Raw genomic sequence first — 21,503 nt, 5'->3', positions numbered from 1 at the left:
ATCCTGCCAGGAAGTGGGGCTGCGGGGAGGAGCTGTGCCCTCTCTGGGTGGGGAGAAGGTTGGTGCTAGCCCTTGAATACTGACTGAGAAAAGCTAATAGGAGAGGAGGGGCATCTAGCCAATAGCTGTCTTCACTAGCTAATGCCAAGCAAGATACTAAAGCCTGACAAGAGAGACAAAAATAAAAATGGTATTAACCAAGGAGATAGAGATTAATTTTCGGCTAAAACAGTCTGCTTTCAGCATGCTTTGACTCGTGATTCTGAAGAATTGTTTCACCTCCAGGCTGTGATAAGTGCGTCTGGGACCTGACTGATGACCTGCGGTTAGCAGCACTCTCCATTGAGGAAGGCAAATCCGGGGTGCTGAGCGTATCCTCTGGGGCCGCCGCTCATAGGCACGTGAATGAAATCAACGCCACCATCTACCTCCTCAAAGTACGCAGGAATGTTCTACCTTCCACTCTGTTTTCATCCTGGCTTCACAGGCCCGCAGCTAGCAATTCCTTCTACCCCTTTTTGTATCTGAGTCTCATACCTGTATTACAGGTTGTTAGACCTGCAGGTCTAACATACAAAACATAAGTAATTTCATAGGAAATTATGAAAAGTTGATTGTAACTATGAGCTTTGGCCAAACAAGAGCTGCTGTCTACAAAAGAGGTTATATGGGAAATGAAATGACTAAAAGACTAGTATCTACGTACAAAACTACTGAGGAAAGAGAAATACTTATTTCCTTGGTGCAGCCACACATTACTTGTTCAAGTCATTACCACAAATGGTACCACAAGGCTACCATTTCCTTAGCCTTAATTTGCAAGGTTTTGAGTTTGTGTAGAAGCATCCTTCTGTTTCTCTCTCTCTCCTCACCCCATCACCCACCCACCTCTCCTTCTCATTTATACACATTCTCTCTCATTTTCTCATACTCACACACTCAAATGCACAGACATACACACATACCTTGTTTCTCCTCATAGATCTACTGGTTAATGCCTAGTAAACAAGTTAAAAGCAGCCAACAGATTAAAAAAAAATACAGGAATACAGTTGGCCCTCCATATCCACAGGTTCCACATCCTCAGATTCAACCAATCTTAGATGGAAAATATACTTTAAAAACAATAAAAAATGCAACAATAATGAAATGAAAAATACAGTATAACAACTATTTACAATAGCATTGACATTGTGTTAGTATTATAAGTAGCATTATAAGTAATCTAGAGATGATTTAAAGTATTCTGGAGGATGTGCATACACTATCTGCAAACGCTAGGCCATTTTGTATCAGGAACTGGAGCATCCCCACGGGGTCCTGGGACCAATCTTCCACAACTACCAAGGGATGACTATATAAAGGTCCTTCTATAGCTAGGATTTAAAAGTTTTCTTTCCCACTAAATCATGGGCTTCTATCACAACCAAATGATATTTTTAAAACAATGATCATTATCTGAGGGAAAATAGAATTAACACCAGCACATTGTTCTACTTCGTTAGTCAATTTAGGAAAATGATTAAGAGCACAGACTTTGAAACTAGATTACTTGTGTTCAAATCCCAGCTCTGACACCCACTAGCTGTGTGACCGTAGATAAGTTATTTAACCTCTTTAATCCCTCATTTTCCTCATACGGAATTGAGAATAATTATTGCATCTATCTCATGGACTGTTGAGAGAATTCAATGAATTGATATGTGTAGGGAAGTTAGAACAGTACCTGGCATACTAAGTACTCACTGCTTTTTGGAGGTGCAAATGATATCCATAGCAGTTGGCCAAATATGTAAAGTGTAAACAAAAACAAAAATTATATGTAGCCTGGATAGAATCTTATTGTGAATTTTATTCTAAACTTTGAAATTGTTCTTGTCCAAAATTACCTTTTGGAACACATAAAGACACTACCTCCCAGGGGAGTCACCCAGATCCAGGCCTCCTGAAACCATTCAGATTCTCTTTCCTCAAAGGCACAACTTCAAGACAGGAATCATTACAGCAGACAGGAAGTCAGTGTCAAGACCGAAGGGCTCACTCCCAAGTAATCTCGGTAAAGTCACATTTAGACCCACCTCCTCAAAAATGAAAAAGGAGAAAGCAAGGGGTCTGAAATAAAGAGACTTGCATTAAAATGAAAAAAGTTAATTTCTGTACTCCATTTACATCAATCCTGGTGGGTTGGTCCGTTCTTCCAGACCCAACAAAATTAAAATTCTAAAGCTCAGACACCCAGGGTCACCACCAGCCTATATTGTACCTTTGTACAAATCAGGAAAAGGAGCCCTTTCCCCATGGTCAACCCAGTCCCTGACCAGCATCCCTAGTCTAGTGAGGGGAGCTTGCAAAATTTTAGTCCCTAAGGGCCTCAGTCCCTTCTGCAGACCCCACCCTTCACACCAGGCTGCAGCAGGCTGTGGACCCCACTATTTTGAGAAAAGAGCCTCACACTCTACTCTGAGTCCTCTTACATTGAAAGAGTTTTATGTACATTTTTAAAAACCTGGTGTGCACATTGACTAATTATTTTCAAAACACATTTTTCTGTAGACAAAATTGTCAGAAAGAGAAAACCAATACGCCCTAAGAAAGATACAAATCAACAATGCTGAGAACACGATGAAAAGCCTTCTGTCTGACGTAGAGGAATTAGTTGAAAAGGTATGTATGTATGTATTCAGTTACTGGGACAGCCTTCAAAGAAAGGATTTAGCTGATGTGAGGCTGGCTGGTCACAAATGACTGAGGCTTAACACTGTCCAGAAAAAATGCAGTGACCCATGTGCCTTAAAATAAATCAAGACCAGACCTGTGGAGAAAGTTAACATACTCAGTCTCTACCATCTCTTCCCGTTTTGATTGGTTTTCTTGAAAAGCTATGTTTGTGGATAATTTTCTATGTATTTGCGGAGGGTTGATACGGTTGATTTGTTTAGCTAGGATGGTCATTCAGCTGTTTGCCAAGGCATCTTATGACTAAGAGCTATAGAGCATCCAGAATTAAAATTCATTATATGGAATAAAAAATTTAAATATTGTTAAAGTATACATTAAATGATAAATGGAAAGGAAAGAAATTGTCCTGAGAAAGCAATTTCGCTCTTTGGCAGGAAAAAAACCACTTTCAACCATCACTTTACATCCTAGACTAAAATAAATTAATCTGTTTAAAGAGTTGACTATAAATCTCAATTCACAAGAAAATAGAACAAAATACTTATTAAATCTTGAAAGGGCATAACAGAACACTTAAATATATTACAAAGAATTTCAATAAAAAGATACAGATTTGACAAGATAAAATTTCAAATATCCAATAAAACAACTAAATAAACGAAAAAGACAACTAGACAGAGAAAAATATTGAGAAAAATACAACTTGTACAAATTAACAGGAAAAACATTAAAACATGAGCAGAGTCAGTGTGAAAGGCTATTCAATGCACTCCATAAGAGCCTAATGGAAAAATACCCATCCATGTGCTATACTAATTTTAAAACTACAAACGGAGTCACGAGGCACCATATTTAGCATATTAGAATGTTTCACACAGTTGTTGTTTTTGTTTTTTTTTTTCTAATGACTTTCCACCAGTGCTGGCCAGAGTACTTCCCAATTGCTGCTTTCAGAAACTGGTACTTGACATTATAAACAGTTCTCACGTTCAACAAAAATTTTTAAAAAATAAAATAACAATAGCATTCTCTTTTGACCTTGTACCCCTAACCCTTTAAGAGATTATGCTTTTAAAAATGTAAGTTACTCTAATTGTACCCTTGGAAGATTCATCTATTTTGAAATGCACATGAACACTGTGTCCCTAGTTCCCCAGCAATGGCACATATTAATCCAACCACTAGTGCTTGAAGAGCAGTGAAATCTCTTAAACAGCAAAGGAAATACCAAGAAACAAATCTTTGTGGAAACTCATTGTTACTTCATGTTGGTATCAGATATGGTTGAAACTTGCTAAAAGTATCTTAATTCTTTTTTCTTTCTTTCTTTCTTTTTTTGAGATGGAGTCTCACTTTGTTGCCCAGGCTGGAGTGCAGTGGCACGATCTCCGCTCACTACAGCCTCCGCCTCCCGGGTTCTAGTGATTCTCCTGCCTCAACCTCCTGGGTAGCTGGGATTACAAGCATACACCACCACGCCTGGCTAATTTTTGTATTTTTAGTAAAGACAGGGTTTCACTATGTTAGCCAGGCTGGTCTCAAACTCTTGACCTCAGGTGATCAGCCCACCTCAGCCTCCCAAGGTGCTAGGATTACAGTTGTGAACTACCACGCCTGGCCTTAATTCTTTCTTGAGGAAAGTATTTTCAAGAAAACATTTGAGGAAATGTTTTCACTAAGATTAGCTCCTCCCACAGGCCAGGCAGAGTTCCTGATCCTTTTGTTGTACAATTTCTTTTTTTTTTTTTTTTGTTTATTATTATTATTATACTTTAAGTTCTAGGGTACATGTGCATAACGTGCAGGTTTGTTACATATGTATACTTGTGCCATGTTGCTGTGCTGCACCCACCAACACGTCAGCACCCATCAACTCGTCATTTACATCAGGTATAACTCCCAGTGCAATCCCTCCACCCCCCCTCCCCATGATAGGCCCCGGTGTGTGATGTTCCCCTTCCCGAGTCCAAGTGATCTCATTGTTCAGTTCCCACCTATGAGTGAGAACATGCGGTGTTTGGTTTTCTGTTCTTGTGATAGTTTGCTAAGAATGATGGTACAATTTCTGATGTAAGCTAAATGCAGGCTTTCATGGAGAGGAAATAATGTACGCTTGAAAGTAACATCACAGTAGAAAACGCTCCCGGACAAAAAGAACAGACCACCAACACAGAAGGTTGACGATAAAGCTACTATACTAGGAGCTTTCACTCGGCTGTTTCCATCGATTTTTATTGAATATAATGTTCTAACTACAGTCCCGATGGTGCAAAAACCTGCTGAAACATTTCAAAACAAATGCCCAGGGCTGGTCTTAATGACTTTTTAAGCATCTTCAAGCCCTTGGTCTGGAAAAGTCCATGATTGATGTTTAGACTTAAGGAAAGCTGTGTCTTAGAAAGCCTTCTATCAAGAAAGTAACCAATATTTGGCTTTAAATTGAGTAAAGGATTTCATTGTCTATACCCATAGTGATAAAAATCAGTGATATTGCCCCTTGAACTTGACAAGTAATACCACTTTTTGCAAATTATCTGCCACGTAGATTTCATACGACCCAAATCTCACAAGTTACATCCACCTAGCTACCGGTTTTGTCTGAACTTCCGTTTCTAAATCCTCCAGCCTCCTACTGGGAAGTCCTATAGCCCTTTCCCACCACTTACGTCTGGGATTCCCCTAAAGGATGCCCATCCATCTGTGTTCATAAATAGCCAGTGCTCAAAAGATGCTCACTTTTGCTGCTGCTGATCTTGTCTGCAATGAAAATTCCAAAGATCATGCCAAGATTCTACTTTTCCATGTTCCCAGAGGCACTGTGCTCAAGGTCAGAGTGTCACTGGGCTACAAGCAGAGGTGAGATGCGGCCCTCTCGCAGTCTCAGTGCTACCCCTCACCATCTGGATCTTGCAGGTCCACTGCAGAGCCCAGAGTCACAAAGCATAGTCTCCAAGGGCAGCTCATGAGGTGCTGCGCCGTCTCCACTTCTACTCCTTGAACCACAGCAGAAGCGCCCTGAATGACAACTCATGCAGAGACCCACAGGACTAAAAGGAAAGTAGGCTGTCTCCAAGCATCAAAAGTATCTGAACCTCATCTCTTGTCCTGCCAGAAAGGCAGGACAAAATTAAGTACAGTCGGCCCTCTGTATTCGTGGATTCAATCATGGCTCAAAAATATTTGGAAAAAGTTCCACAAAATTCCAAAACGCAAAATTCAGATTTACCATATGCTGAGTATTACTTTGAATCCATATGAATGAAGTGATGTGTAGGCATTGCATTAGGTATTACAGGTAATTTAGATGCAATATATATGGGAGGATGTGCATAGGTTATAGTATTGCAAATACTACACCAGTCTACGTAAGAAACTTGAACAACCGTGAATTTTGGTATCTATGGGAGCTGGGTCCTGGAACCAATCCCCCATGGATGCTGAGGGGCAACTGTTTACATTTCTATTCCAGAAGCATTATTGGACGTCTGTATATAATAGTTATTTATTTATTTATTTATTTATTTATCTATTTATTTGTTTGTTTATTTTCAGATGGAGTCTTGCTCTGTCGCCCAGGCTGTAGTGCAGTGGTGCAATCTCAGCTCACTGCAACCTCTGCCTCTTGGGTTCAAGCGATTCTCCTGCCTCAGCCTCCTGAGTAGCTGGGATTACAGGCGTGTGCCACCACGTCTGGCTACTTTTTGTATTTTCAGTAGAGACGGGGTTTCACCATGTTGGTCAGGTTGGTCTTGAATTCCTGACCTTGTGATCCACCCGCCTAGTCCTCCCAAAGTGCTGGGATTACAGGCGTAAGCCACTGTGCCCGGCCTGTATATAACAGTTATTATGCTAAGTGCTAGGTATCCTGAAATATAATAAGGCCCTGCTTTCAAGATGCTTCAGTCTAGCAGGGAAACAGATATGTAAAAACATAATTATCAAACAGCATTTAATAAGAGAAACATGGTACAGGCTGAAGGGTAACTCTAAGGAAGAAATAGTGAACTATTTTGGCAGGGGCACACTAGGAAAGGCTTCTCAGAGAAGGTGAGTATTGGCGTGTGTATTGAGAATGAGTAGGAATTTATCAAATACTCCCAAGCAAGGGATAGTACTGTGAGAACAGATAGATGTGAAGCAACGTGCTGTGTTCTTGGGATTGGAACTGTGGCCTTGTGGAAGATTCATTGTAAGGCAGAGAGCAGGAGATAATGCTGAAGAAGCTGTCAGAGGCCCAGTTGTGAAGAACTTTCCCAAACATGCTCATGAACGTGGGAACTTCAGTCTGTGGACTCTGGAAGTCATTCAGGTATTTACCCAGAAGGATGAGCTGATTAGATTTGCACTTTAGAAATGTCCCTCTGCAGTGTGGATGACAGACTAGCCAGCGAAGACTGACAACAGGGGCACTGCTTAGGAGACTGCCACAGTGGTCTAGACAAGAGAGTAGTGAGTTGCTGTCTTGCCTTCGTTTGAAAAGGATTTGCAGAGAACAAGGATAAACTGAGACTGTGGTCATGGAAAAGAGGAAGAGAGGCTAGAGTGGCAGGTGGAATGAAACAGACTTGGTGACCAATCGGAGGTGAGAAATAGCAAAGAGAGAAGCTCCATTCTGAGACATGGATGACTAAGACTACAAACACGAATGGATTACTCTGGACATTTTAAAAGTGAAATATCTGTGAATGCACAGAGGGCAGATGGAGATGTGAATCTGCAACTCAGAGGGTAATCAGGGCTGGAAAGGAATTTAGAGGTCATTAATGTTTAGGAGGTAGGCAGAAGTAGATATTACTGTACAAATTCTAAAGTAGCACACCAATATTCCTAGCACACCAATATTGGTTTGTCCAACACTGTTGCTGTTTATACTTGTGTCCCAGAGTAATTACTAAAAGTTCTCCCTTTCATGTGCAAAATGCCCCAGGTTGAACCATAAAATATATGATCACCCTAGATATTGGTTATCATCCTCACATAATCTACCTTTTATGTACTGTATTACCAAGACACCCTTGCCACTTTTATGTCAAACATGTACAAGAAGAATTTTCTGTTGAGATGAGCAAATGACTAATACATTTGTAATGTAAGCCACCAACTGGTTTACAGTTGCAAGGTAATTTTTTAATTTCAGCTTTTCTTAAACCGAGGCACACCCGTTTTACCATGTGCCTATATCATTATTTTCCTTCCTCAGGCAAAGTTACAGAAAAAATAAACATTCAAATAAGCCATCACTATACGTTCGATTCAGTAATCTTATAATGTAAAGGAATAGATGTTCCTCTTTGCCACTGGTCCAGTCATACATACAGTATATCAATATCTATATATCTCTGTCTACCTACATCTCAGCGCCCTCTGGCGTTTGTCACAAAGAAGAGGTCTTCTTATAGGCATGACATTTTTCAGCTGTCTCTCATCACTTCAACTGAAGTTTCCGTATCAAAAAATAGTAAGTTTAATGACACAGTAATAACAACAGAGATTTACTCTGAAGTATCAAGTCAAAGTAAAAACTAGAGGTGTTACGCTCTGCAAATATAACTTAAACTGGATCAAAGATCCACTTATTAACAATTCTAAAATTTTAAATGTTTGTGTCCATATTTTTTAAAAGCAGGGAGGAGTAACATTAAGATTTATTGTAGTTTCGGCGTATTTAGTTTTAAAATGACCACAAATACTGTTTTATCTGGAAAGCACTGGAGCAAGCCAAGAAGAAGACTGGAACTGCAGGAAGGAATATGATTCAGAAGGCGGTGTTCATTCAGAGAGCCCAGTTTATGAAGGGACTGTTGACCACATTGCCACTGCACAGTGGGCTCTGTAGAGAGGGGATTACCAATCTGCCCGATAAAAAGCCTCTGGGCATGTGTTTGTTGTAATACCATTTCCGCATCCTTTTCCTTGACCACCTGAGAGGGCCACATTCTTGGATTATTCCTGGAGAGTGTAAAAACGTTCCTGGTAAAATCATGGCGTAATCCTTTGGGTAGAACACTGGATGAAAGGAGAGAAGTTCAAAACAACCATTGCCCTATCCTCAGGAAACTGTATAATGGGTCTACCAGCGCTCTGGGTGGCAGATCACCCCACAGCTCCTTCATGTATTGCAGCAGTTTTTAAAGAGCTGAGCCAAAAACAGCACCAGACAAGGCAAGTGGGCATTTTACCAAATGCCAGACTAAAGAACTCTTCTTCCTCTTAAATATAACCCACAGATCAGTCTTTCGAATCCCAAAAGGAAGTACGTGTCGCCCGTGCTGTGCATACAGGGTGGTGTCCTTGAATCATGTCTGTGCTCTTAGATCACATTCTGTCCCTAACCACGCACACAAAAACACACACATACACACAGACGCCCACACAAACCCTTTCTTCAGAGGCCACATTTGAGTTGGGCATTATTTTTGACAAATACTGTGTGAGATCTCTGAAACAGTGTCTCCCGAGTTGAGAGAATAGAATCAGCTTCTCAGAGAAGAGCTCCATTCACGCTGAGCCAAATCTGCTTGTGCAGTTATTTGTATACAAGTGCCCTCAATGTTGGTGGGAATTTGGAATGAAGCACTGAAAACAGCATTTTAACCCAGGGAGAATAATCCTTGAAATCTCTGTGGTAATTCAATTTCAGCAGTGGTTGGACCACCCAGGAGCCACTGGAAGCATGGTGCATTTCAAGGTCTGCCTATTTTTTCAACAATTTTCTCTTTGAAACTTTAAACTCTTCAGTCAGCACAATGTCAAAATGATCAGCAGACATAGGCAATTTTCTAGTCCAGCACCTTGAGATACAGTAAAAATTTGAAGAATAAATTACATATGAAAGGCAGTTGGTTGGGATTGAACTGTGACTGATGGTATAGGAATAGCACCAGATTTTATAGCATTCTGTCATTCTAAAACTGGCCATCAAGTGAAGTAACTTAGGAATGGAAAACCAAACACTGTATGTTCCAACTGATGTGTGGGAGCTAAGCTATGAGGATGCAGAGGCATAAGAATGATGCAATGACCTTTGGGGACTTGGGGAAAGAGTAGAGGGGGAGGGATACAAGACTACAAATATGGTGCAGTCGATACTGCTCAGGTGATGGGTGCACCAAAGTCTCCCAAATTACCACTAAAGAACTTACTCAGGTAACCAAATACCACCTGTACCCCAATAACTTATGGAAAAGTCAAAAAAATTTTAGAACTGGCCATCACATTAGCTTTTATGCATTATTTTTGGGATGATGTTATATGTTATGGAACTTTCACATGCCAGGAAGATTTATGTTTATGAAACACATTATGCCCACCCTTCCCTATCGGTGCTTATGCAACATTCTTTTCTCATACATTTAATCTAGCTTTATATGGATTATTTGTAGGAAAATCAAGCCTCCAGAAAAGGGCAACTTATTCAGAAGGAAAGCATGGACACCATTAAACACGCAAGTCAGCTTGTAGAGCAAGCCCATGACATGAGGGATAAAATCCAAGGTAAATATATTCTCTTCTGGTTCAGTTTAATATCAAGGAAACACTCATGTTATTAACAACAGTAGACACAATGGCTACTGTTCAGTGTTTGCTGTGTGCCAGGAACTTGTTGGTACAGTATTATGGGTTTAAACTTGTGTAAGGTCTTTATTTCAAGTTTGTTTATCTGGGATTTCTGAGCACTCATCCCTACTTACTATGTTTTGATGTTCGAGGATCAATGTATGAAATCATTCCCTTTTTAGGCATTCCTCAGAATACCCTTCTGACAGAGGAGACTGCATGCTATGGTGTCTCTAAAATGCAAGAGTTGAGTAGGAGTCACAGATTGTTCCCAGTTATTTGCAGAGAACAACATTGCCTTTAGAATGCCAGTAAACTGTCAGTTGACCCAAATCATCACAAGCTGTTTCTATGATGGGCTTTCCCAAAGGCCAATCGGGCAACATGCTTGGGCTCCCAACCCAGAAGAAAAGGAAGGCGGGGGACTGTGGGAGATTTCTTTGTCCTAAAGCATTGTGAATGATTGTACCTTCCCTCTTGGAGGTTTGCTTAATTTGTGCTCTCACTTCCAATAAACGCAGGATAATCTTGAAGACTATTTTAATAGTGCACTAATAGCTGGACTGCAATTTACCAGCAAAAAACAGCAGACTTCATCTGTTATAGGATAAAGAAGATTTCCTTGGGTGAGAGTTTGCTAAGATCCAGTATCTGCATTTCCATAGTTTTTATTACACTATATGTTAAGGGCTGGATGACAATACCAAGTGCATCCCAGGGCACAGTGGCAGTAAAGGGACCCACAGTGGAAGATTCATGTCTTTATACTGGGGCATATTCCATGCAAAGGGATATAGAAAAGATTAATCATTTGTCGTGTTTCCTTTGATGCCTATAATAAACAATAAAAGCAAATGACATGCAATCCAAACACTCCTCACTCACATCCTCTCTCATAGCTCATATTTTTGCATTTCCTGACAAAATATTCTTTTTCTATAGCATTTAGAGTTACTATTGATTTGTTCAAAAAGTAAGATTGAACCTGGAAGAAAACATGACCTTATCCAACTAAGAAATAAATGCCTCTTTAGGCAGCAAATGCCAGGACCCTAGTAAGCTATTCAGAGAAAATAATTCACCTTTGCTATTGTAACCCATGTTTTGATTCAAAGTGTTTCATTTGCAAAGGATCTGAACCCTCTTATTTGATCCTTTAAGCATGGGAAAAGATGAAAAAAATACAAGGGAAATGTAAATGGGAAACAATAACTTCTATCAGTTTTTAAATTTTTAATATAATGTATGAATAGTCTCCAAAGACCAAAGGCAAAAATACTGTTGCCTGTATTTCCCTTTTCTAATCTATACTGCAAGTAGCTAAACTAAAACAAGCCAAAATTGTAAATATAAGACTTGCATCAAAATGCCAAAGAATTCAGCATCGCAAGTGCTAGAGCTGAGGAAAAAAATTTTCATTTAGTTTGTTTCACAGGTTAATATTTTAGACTTTACTTGAAGAGTGGATGTTTCATCCCTTTATGTAATTCTGGAATGCTGTGCACCAATTATATGTCATTCCTTATTCCCAGCCATCTCTAAAATAACCGCTGGTGACCTTCAAACTATTATCTACATAAAATACAACCCCTTATCCTGGTATGATTTATGTGACACCAATGTTTGTTTACCCATCAGGTCTGGCCAACCACATAGATCATAGTAAACCACAGACACGCAATTTCATTTATGCCAGGAAGATAAAATGCTTCCTCCTGGAGCTGCAGTAGAACAAGGTGACAATTACATACCTTTCTTCTCATCATATGTAGTAGGAATGAGGGATTCAAAGAAGTATTTCAGTCTGCTAATATTTAGACAGGTCACCTAATCCCTTTGAGCCTCAGTGGTCCCTCCAGTTCTAAAATTCTCCACCCGACTTATGGAAGTAGGGTGAAAATGACCCAGAGTGGTCACACTCTAAAAGGCAAACAGCAACTGCCAAAAAATAACTATGAATGAGCCAAAGCTCACATCATATTATAACAAACCCCCATTTTATATTTAGCCTGTGAAATAATTTGAAAGACTCATTTGGACAGCTAGCAATATGCTCTCATTTTGGCTTAAAGCTTTGATCAAATCTTTGTCTAAAATACAATTAATAACTCCTACATATTAATAATCTCACCCATGACAGGAGTGATCACTGAGCATTTTCTCTAAGTTAAATATGTTATATAAAAGGCTGATCAAAGACTGTAGATTTGGATGCCTTGAGTATCAAGTTACAGTATTTCATGCTGAATATTAGCATTCTCGAATCACTGTGGAAACCAGATGAGGATGAAAGCCAAGCAGGTTTTGCATTAGCCAGTTCCCATTCTGAAGACTCCACATAGGAAGCAGAGAAGAGTGGTTTCCTCGTGTCTTTCTCCTTCGTGGATTAGGTGATGAGCTTCCATGCTCGCTGCGATTCACAGCATGAACACTAGCAGCACGCTGCCTTTGAATAAGTCTCTCTTTCCATTTCAGGATCTGCCCTGTCCTTTGCCCACAGCCCTCGCTCCCTTGCATTTCTAGTGCCCGATCATCTCTCCCTGCTGCCTTGCTTCACCATGTTCTTCCTTTCAGAGATCAACAACAAGATGCTCTATTATGGGGAAGAGCATGAACTTAGCCCCAAGGAAATCTCTGAGAAGCTGGTGTTGGCCCAGAAGATGCTTGAGGAGATTAGACGCCGTCAACCATTTTTCACCCAACGGGAGCTTGTCGATGAGGAGGCAGATGAGGCTCACGAACGTAGGTGTATTCCTCTCGTAGCTGACCCAGCACATGTTTGCCCTCTTTGTGGGTCCAAGAGCAGACGGTAAACCTAGGGCAACATATAGTCAAAGCAACCAATTTCCTGTGTTCAGAGCTATTTAGAATCTACATGTGGCCACAGGGAATCATTCAGGACAACTTGACTTTATAACCAAGATTTTTAGATTCAGGCCCAACTTTGAGCCCCTGAAAACAGCTGAGATGCCATAAGGAATCTATAGCATTTGGTGAAAACGTATAAAACAGTAGAAGGAAGGCTAAAGGAAACCAATTCCCAGAACTACAGTAAGAGAAATTTTATTGAGAAGGCAGGAATGCTACAAGCCCAGAAATATTCATGCTGTGAAGACCATGAATGACTTTAGTATCTTTTAGCCTCCAGTGGAAATTTAACATTTCCTTTAGCGATGAGTATAGGCACCAAACCACAGTAATATTATTGAATCTATCACTTGATCACTGTATCAGTTATCAATTACTATTATAACAAGCCACCCCAGGCCGGGCGCTGTGGCTCACCCCTGTAATCCCAGCACTTTGGGAAGCCAAGGCAGGTGGATCACAAGGTCAGGAGTTTGAGACCAGCCTGGCCAATGAGGTGAAACCCCACCTCTACTAAAAATACAAAAAAATAGCTGGGTGTGGTGGCATGCATCTGTAGTCCCAGCTACTCAGGAGGCTGAGGCAGGAGAATTGCTTGAACCTGGGAGGTGGAGGTTGCAGTGAGCCGAGATCATACCCCTGCACTCCAGCCTGATGACAGAGTGAGACTCCGTCTCAAAACAAAACAAAACTAAACTAAACTAAAGCCACCACAAATGTATTCATTTAAAACAATAACCATTTATTGCTCCTGCTTTCATGAGTTGGCAATTCAGGCTGGACTCAACCTGGACAGCTCATCTCTGCTCCATGTGACATATGTTGGCTGAGCTCACTCAGATGTCTGGGGCTGGCTGTGAAGGCTGGGCCTCTCCCTCCATGTGAGGTCTTCACTCAACAAGGTTAGTCCAGGTTATTCACATAACAGCAGCTTTAAGAGAGCAAGAATGAAAAGCACATGGTCTCTTAAAGCAAGGCTTGGAGCTCAGCAATGTCACATCCATTTTACTGATTAAGACCAGCCCAGACTCAAGAAGTAGAGAGATAGACTCCACTCTTGATTGGAAGAGCTGCAAACAATTGGTTTAACCTACACACTCAGTGAGAGAAATCACAGATTTGCATATTATATTTTAGCTGCTGCTGTCTCATAACACTGTTTAAATTCACCAAAAACTCAAAATTATGGTAGCTATTAGATCCACCTTTAGATCTTGTTAGTTACGGGATTAGTAAAGAAGCATATACATTATTATATTACCAGTTTGGTTTTTAAATATATTAGTCTCCTTTTAAGTTCTATATATTTTATTTTATGCATTTTAGAACACACTGTGAGAAGCAGTCTGAAGGCTTCATTCAATTACAAAGGGACTAGTGACACAAAAACGATTAAAGGGCAGTAGGTCGTTTTCCTACAACTGTCACTATCAACTTCTGCTAACCATTATTGTGGATACTGTAGAGAGACATTATTGACATACAGGTTCATTATGGTGGCAAATGTGTAAAGTCTTAGAAATAATAAGAACCAAAGAAGAATCTCAGGCCCCAGTTCTGAGTCAGACTCAGAAAGGCTAGAGCTCTGATGTCAGTCACTGCCAGATGTTTCCAAGCTCGTCGCCTACTGTGGAATTTAACAAGGCTGCCCTGGAGAGGTGGGACCAATGACATCTCCCACTCGGCCTCCTTCCACCTAGAATGCATTTTCCAACACTTTCTATACTCAGCCAGGAACTTTTGTGTTCTGCTTACAGTGATGGAAGAAAATCTCAACAAGACAAACTAATATTCCCTGAAGAAAACAGAAATTAAGGCACATATTCAATGCATGTGTCTTTGAGCAGAGAATAAAGACACATGCGAAGTTTAAGAACATCATCTCATTGCCATTTAATCTTTTTTCCACCAAAATCATGGTTTGGATTTGACCTAGTAGAGCCAACTAAAAACGGTTGCCTAGAAAAACTATAGAAAATGAGTGGTTATGCACATCATTTTGCCTTATTACTGACGAGTTTGGTTATTTTTAATAGTAAAAACCTTACTATAGCCAAGTCCCCTTTACAGAGTAAAATTATTAATATTCTGGATAATAATAAGCATAGTATAATGACATGGTTTTCACAAAAAGCACAACTTCTGTGGGAAAACTAATCAAACCCTTCTTTCAACTGACTGTTATCCAGGGGCTCCCAAACCCTAAAAACTAGGATTTTTTTTACTTCAAATCTAAAAGGTGGAGGAGCTATCTTTATGAACAATAGCTTCAATCCCCATTGCTAAAGAAGGCATGGCCTGAAAATTTTCCAACTTTGCAAAATGCTGGGAGGAATGGGAGCAAACAGGAGAAAGCCACACTGAGCCTCTGTCTCCACTTCTTCCCAGTGCTGAGCCAGGCTGAGAGCTGGCAGCGGCTGCACAATGAGACCCGCACTCTGTTTCCTGTCGTCCTGGAGCAGCTGGACGACTACAATGCTAAGTTGTCAGATCTCCAGGAAGCACTTGACCAGGCCCTTAACCACGTCAGGGATGCCGAAGACATGAACAGGGCCACAGCAGCCAGGCAGCGGGACCACGAGGTACAGTGGACACTCACCATCAATGCATTTCAGCATCAGCAGTGTGATGGTACACCAAGAAGGGGCAGTTGATATAAATTTTTTTAAAATATTGGTATATTTAAATACTTATATTTTAAAATATTGGTGTATTTTTTGCTGCCATAAATTACTAACATGTGTGTTCCTAAAATCAACTTGAAACTAGGATAATTGTCTAGTTCTTGCTTTGATAAGAATGCAGTAGTTCTGGTGCTTGTATCCATGTGTATGGATCTGTTGTTCTTGCAAGTGGGTAAGCAACGCATAGCTTTTTTTACACTGAGACCACTAGAAGGCCAAAGCATCTCAAAACCGTGTGTTCTGGGTATGTGTAATTTTTGGAAAGGCACTATAAGCAAATCTCACAGTCTGGCTGGTCAGCAGCTGCAGGGATAAGGAGACTAATTGCCAAGGCCATGCAAATGCAAAGAGGAAGGTGAGGAAGATTCCCAGGCGTGACCATAGCTTACACAGATAGTCATCTCATGGGGCCAGACTTGGTGCATGCCCACACCTACAGAGCTGAGAACTGGTAGCGGTCACGTGTCTGCTTCAAGCAATGCGTGTATTCACAGCCACCAGCATCAAGAGGGGTCATCTTTTGATAGGATGACACATGCATGTTCAAACATACTTTAAAAGATTAGGGAGAAAAGAATACTGTGAACAAATACAAACCAATTATGAGCAAATTCATGAATTCAGTTATGTATTGTTGTGGTCGGCAAAAGCCACTTCAACTAGGCTCTCTAGCCCGATTTTCAGTCATCATTGCCCCTTAGTAAGAATCCTTGTAAAATTTCTTAAATAAAAGTTAATTACACTCATCAGCACTATTTGCTAATGCGAGCAAATCCCTAGCCAGTATTTTTTAGAATAATACGGTTGGGATAGCATTTTTGTTGTTAAATGAATGCATGATTATCTTATTGTTTCAAGGTAGTCGCTGGGACTCGCCTTACCCTTGAAGTGTCCCCCTTTCCCTCCTCCACATCCAGTCAACCACAGGTTCCTCCCAGGTTTACTATGTGACAGGTTTTAGCTCTCTTCTTTCTTTTCCATTCCTCTACAACTTCTCTAGCTCTGACTTTCGTTGTTTCTCTACCAAAACAGTCTCCCCTTCTCTCTCCTCCATCCTTGCTTCCTTCCAAGCCATCCTCTCCACCCTGCCAGAGCGGCTCACCTTCGTCACAGTCTGACCGCAACTACGTGTGCCCATCCATCCTTTCATTTCTCCTCATCACTTCTAACAGTGCTTTTGACACTGCAACTTGTGAGTCATTTCGCGGGTTACAGAATAAGTTTCATGGGTTGTAACCAGCAGTTTTTTTTTTTTAAGAGATAGATAAAAGAAAATGAAATCAAGGGAATAGAAAATATCAAAGTGTAACACATATAGCAAGGTATAGTTTCCTCGCAGTTCTGCCTTACATATGTGTACCAGGTTGCAACGTATAATTCATTGTTAACCTCTGAAAGACACTATCCTATAGGATAGCCTATGCTCTTTCACGTGGCATTCGGGACTCCCTCTGATTTGACCCTACCAGCCTCCTCAGCCTCACCTCTTATTCTCTGCCTCACACATTCTGTTCAGGCAATATCACACTACCAGTAATCCCACTTGCCTGGAATGGAGACCACTTTTTCTTTTCGACTCATCTGGCTAACCTCACTCATCCTTTAAGTCTTACCTCAGGCACCACTTTCTCCAGAAGACCCAACCTATACTCCAATCCCATCACATGTTTTGCACAGCTCTGTTTCTGAATTGTGATCATTTGCTAATGAATCTGTCTTCCCCATTGAACTCAGGGCTCCAAAAAATAAGGAATCGTGTCTCCTTTGTCTTTGAATCATGGAGCATTTAGCACAATGCCTGACACAAAGTAACAACTCAGTAAAAAATGTGTTGATGTAATGAAAACCTTAAGGACTTTCCAATTTGAGGATCCTGTAGTTTTGTCAGACTGTGCCCAAGTTTATTGAAGATGCATTTTCAGTGCTAAGTAATATAAAGAATGAGTGATTCTTCCCATCCTGAAAGATTTAAGCCCATACCCGAAGCCTGCAGGATAACACTATTCTATTCCCAAGAGAAAATTTAGAGCATTTAAGTGAGACGGAAACAACACTGCAACCTCATGCAACAATTCCCAGGGTTCACCAATGAAGACCCAGAACTATGTTCAGTCCTGCAAGCCCTGAAATGAGAAGTGGACCTGCCAACCCAGACCGGTCCTGGTAGGACAAGGGCAAGCACTGGCCTGCAGGAGACCCCAGCCAGACTACAGCTGTGCCCTTAGCCACAGGGAGTGATGTTTACTGCTGAGAAAAAAGCAAGACCTATTATTAATACTACCGATAGTAGTAAACTGTATTTGGTTCTCATTTTAGATTGTGAGTTCTCGATCTCAGCCAAGTGCTTTGTCTTCTACATAGCTTTGTGCTAGAGAACACGTATTTTGTGTGTTAACATGTTCGGTTCTCTTTTGATTTATTTTAAGGAATAGATCTTATCTCCAAAGTCCTTTGTAAATTTTATAATCAGGAAGGGTAGCACACAGTCAGTGAACTGAGAACCAAAGTGTCTGCATAAGCACAAACTAGCTGATTTGCTGGTGGTTGGTAAATGTCAGGGTGTGTGCAGGGCACAGTGGACTTTGCAAATGTAACAAGCAGGAGGACAGTGTTGCCTATATGAAGAGACTTCAGTTCTAAAAGTGAATGATTGCCAAAATAGGTTTTAAATAAACTTACACAGTTTGTTTTTAAACTTCATGCATGTGGCTACCAAAAATTTGGCATTTTTGATTCAGACAAATGGTAGTGCTCATTTTCACTTTACCAAACAGACCCTTCTACTGCGTACAAATGAACAGCATGAGCAAGATTTCAGGAAGGGAACAGCATAGCGTTGAGGAATTTGAAAGTCCTGCTCCCTCTCGGTTCTCCTTCCTCTTCCTGACCTTTGGATCTGGCATTAGCCACAGTTGCACCCCTTTTGCCCCCATCTCCGCCCTCAGTGACTTCACCCAATCTCACTGCTTCAGTCCTTAAAAGGGATTTATCTGTGGATCTGCCTCCTTATTCAAAACTGAGCCCCACAGGACAACTTTCATATTTGTGTCTGTTTGCGGGAATAGCCACATGGATTAGCCTTGCTATTACCTGCTGAAAATCAAACCTTTTTTCCTCCCATTTCTCTTCCTATTTTCTTATTCTTTCTCATTCTTGTCCAGGGTTCTCTCCCCTCCAAGTCCCCAGGCTCTAAGTCAGCCCCTCCTGCTCTGGGGTTCTGTGAGCAGTGATTTCTCCAGTCCTTTGTGTCTCACTTGTATATATTTTGGTCTGCCCCCTGCCTAGGCTCCTGGCTTCTCTCCCCTTGAGATTACTGCCAGATTCGATTTCAAGGTATCCCTCTAAATATATAGAAACTATATAATCAACCTTCATCAAATGCCTTCAATGGCTTCCTACTTAAGAAAGGTAAATTCTTAGCCACCCATGGTCTGAGTCCACCTACTGCTCCAGTGGTATTTCTTGACTTTCCTACAGACTCTGCCTCTTAGCCACTGGAGACCATGCACATTTTCTTCTTATTGCTTTTGCTCATGGTATCTCCTTCGCTCATCTCTCTCATCCATGAGTAATTCTGTCTAGCCTTTAAGCCAGGTTAAGTGTCTCTCTCCGTAGAGTGCCTCACCTACTCACTCGAGTCCAGTGGTTCCTATATTGCTGCAGTCTTATATCTTTTTGAGAATTCAGTGAAAACTATGGAACATGTGCGTGCACAGACACACACAGACACACACGCACACACACACATATCCCTGCCATGAGAAAAATGTGCACTTGTTCACACGTATAAGACTGACAGGCAAGTTCAGGTAGTCTACCTTAACCCCAGATTAAGAATGCTGGCTCGGTGGCTCACGCCTGTAATCCCTGCACTTTGGGAGGCCAAGACAGGTGGATCACCTGAGGTCAGGAGTTCGAGATCAGCCTGGTCAACATGGTGAAACCCTGCCTCTACCAAGAATACAAAATTTAGCCGGGCATGGTGGCGGGCACCTCTAGTCTCAGTTATTTGGGAGGCTGAGACAGGAGAATTACTTGAACCCAGGAGGCAGAGGTTGCAGTGGGCTGAGATCGTGCCATTGCACTCTAGCCTGATTGACAGAGTGAAACTCCACCTCAAAAAAAAAAAGAACTCTAGCTGCCAGAAGGAGTTCCTCCTTCCTCTCTACTGGTGCAGTCATTGGTTGTACCACTGGAATGATCACCAGGCTTCATCACATTCAGCGTATATTCTTCTATGTTCCTGTCTAGGAGTCACTTTTAATTGCTCAATGCATAACTGTGTGTGTGTGTGTGTGTGTGTGTGTGTGTGTGTGTGTGTGTGTGATGGTATGCATCTAGTCTAATACCCCTAGACTGTGAGCATCCAAGGGTGGCACTCCTGCCTCACACAAATTATATCTTCCTAGCACCAAACACGATAACTTGCATTTGCTACATTTGTTGATGAACAGATGGATGGACAAATGCTTGTAGCACTCTCAAGTAATACAGATTTGATTTATGTATGCTGGTTCTTCATGATTACAAATACTCTTATTTATTTCGTATTAACTTGGACTTCTAAATTACTAAACCCTACTTTTACCATTCTTTTGCAAACTTTTGCATATTTAAATATCATGAAATTTTAATTCTTTCCAACAAAATTTAAAATCCAATGTTTTATTTGTAGTCTTTCTTACGACAAAGAGATTTGAATGGATCTGACCTTACTGGAATTTGACTCTGTGTTTTAGAAAACAAACTTCAGTGGGTTTGTTGTTGTTGTTGTTGATGTTTTGAGACACAGTCTTACTCTGTCACCCAGGCTGGAGTACAGTGGCACAATCTTAGCTCACCACAACCTCTGCCTCCTGGGTTCAAGCAATTCTGTGGCCTCAGCCTCCCGAGTAACTGGGATTACAGGCGTGCGCCACCACACCCGGCCCAAATTTAGTGTTTTAATTTTACATTTCACTATTACACCTATAGCATGGGCTAGAAAAGAATAACCCCCAAATTTCAGTTCTCATACAAAACCAAAAAAGTACCCACAGAGCTTAATCATTTTGACGTGTGCCAATAGTAGCCATACAACTAGCAATTACATTATTTTGTCATCTTACTTCTAACCCCAAAGGGTAACAGAATGATTAAAATCTTATCAGATGAACATGAGATAGTATATTTTAAAAGTAAGTAAACTACTCCTTCAAAAGCACTGTTTGGGGATTATTAATTATATACTGAAGCTTTAGCTTCCAGGGACTGTTTTTTCTTTTTGTTTTTTGGTTTTTGGTGATTTTTTTTTTTTTTGACCATGGAACTTTTTCTATATTTTGCATATGTGATATGCACAGTGAAGCATACTGAATAGTGACAGTTACGTCATTTTCATAGTTATCAGTTTTCAACATTTTACTTTGTTCAAGCTGACCACTTTTCTGTGGAAATACCTTTATTTGTTTCAAAGCTAATTTTATTCATTTCTGTCTAATGCTATATATGGTCAATGGGAGAAATTCATTAACTTGAAGCATATTGTTTTTCATCTACTGCAAATAAGCTTATATACAGTGCTATTAGCACACAGTTTTGAAGTTTGTCTCTGACTTCAGGATGTTAGTAGTGTTCTCCCGCAGTCACTCAGAGAGAACTTACAGAAGGGGTAAAGAACACTGTAAAAGGAAAACAGTTCTGTAAGAGGTAAATAATACCAACCTTTTTTCAACT

General features: G+C 40.7%; 1 protein-coding gene across 2 annotated transcripts in view; it reads left to right on the top strand.

Annotated features, from left to right (window-relative positions):
• LOC105499731 (laminin subunit alpha 4) overlaps positions 1–21,503 on the top strand; it is a 148,829-nt gene that overhangs the window by 66,636 nt on the left and 60,690 nt on the right. Inside the window, exons 8-12 of one of the 2 annotated variants that reach the window (XM_071096337.1) lie at positions 280–437; positions 2,554–2,664; positions 10,062–10,173; positions 12,811–12,978; positions 15,493–15,686. In XM_071096337.1, the coding sequence (XP_070952438.1) occupies positions 280–437; positions 2,554–2,664; positions 10,062–10,173; positions 12,811–12,978; positions 15,493–15,686 (743 nt within the window). The remainder of the gene's footprint in view (positions 1–279; positions 438–2,553; positions 2,665–10,061; positions 10,174–12,810; positions 12,979–15,492; positions 15,687–21,503) is intronic. The other variant, XM_011772502.2, reaches the window with a different exon arrangement.

Source organism: Macaca nemestrina, chromosome 5 (assembly GCF_043159975.1).
Source record: "Macaca nemestrina isolate mMacNem1 chromosome 5, mMacNem.hap1, whole genome shotgun sequence".
Taxonomy (NCBI): Eukaryota; Metazoa; Chordata; class Mammalia; order Primates; family Cercopithecidae; genus Macaca; species Macaca nemestrina.
Note: the sequence above shows the minus strand (reverse complement) of the source record. Positions and strands in the feature narration are given on the sequence as shown.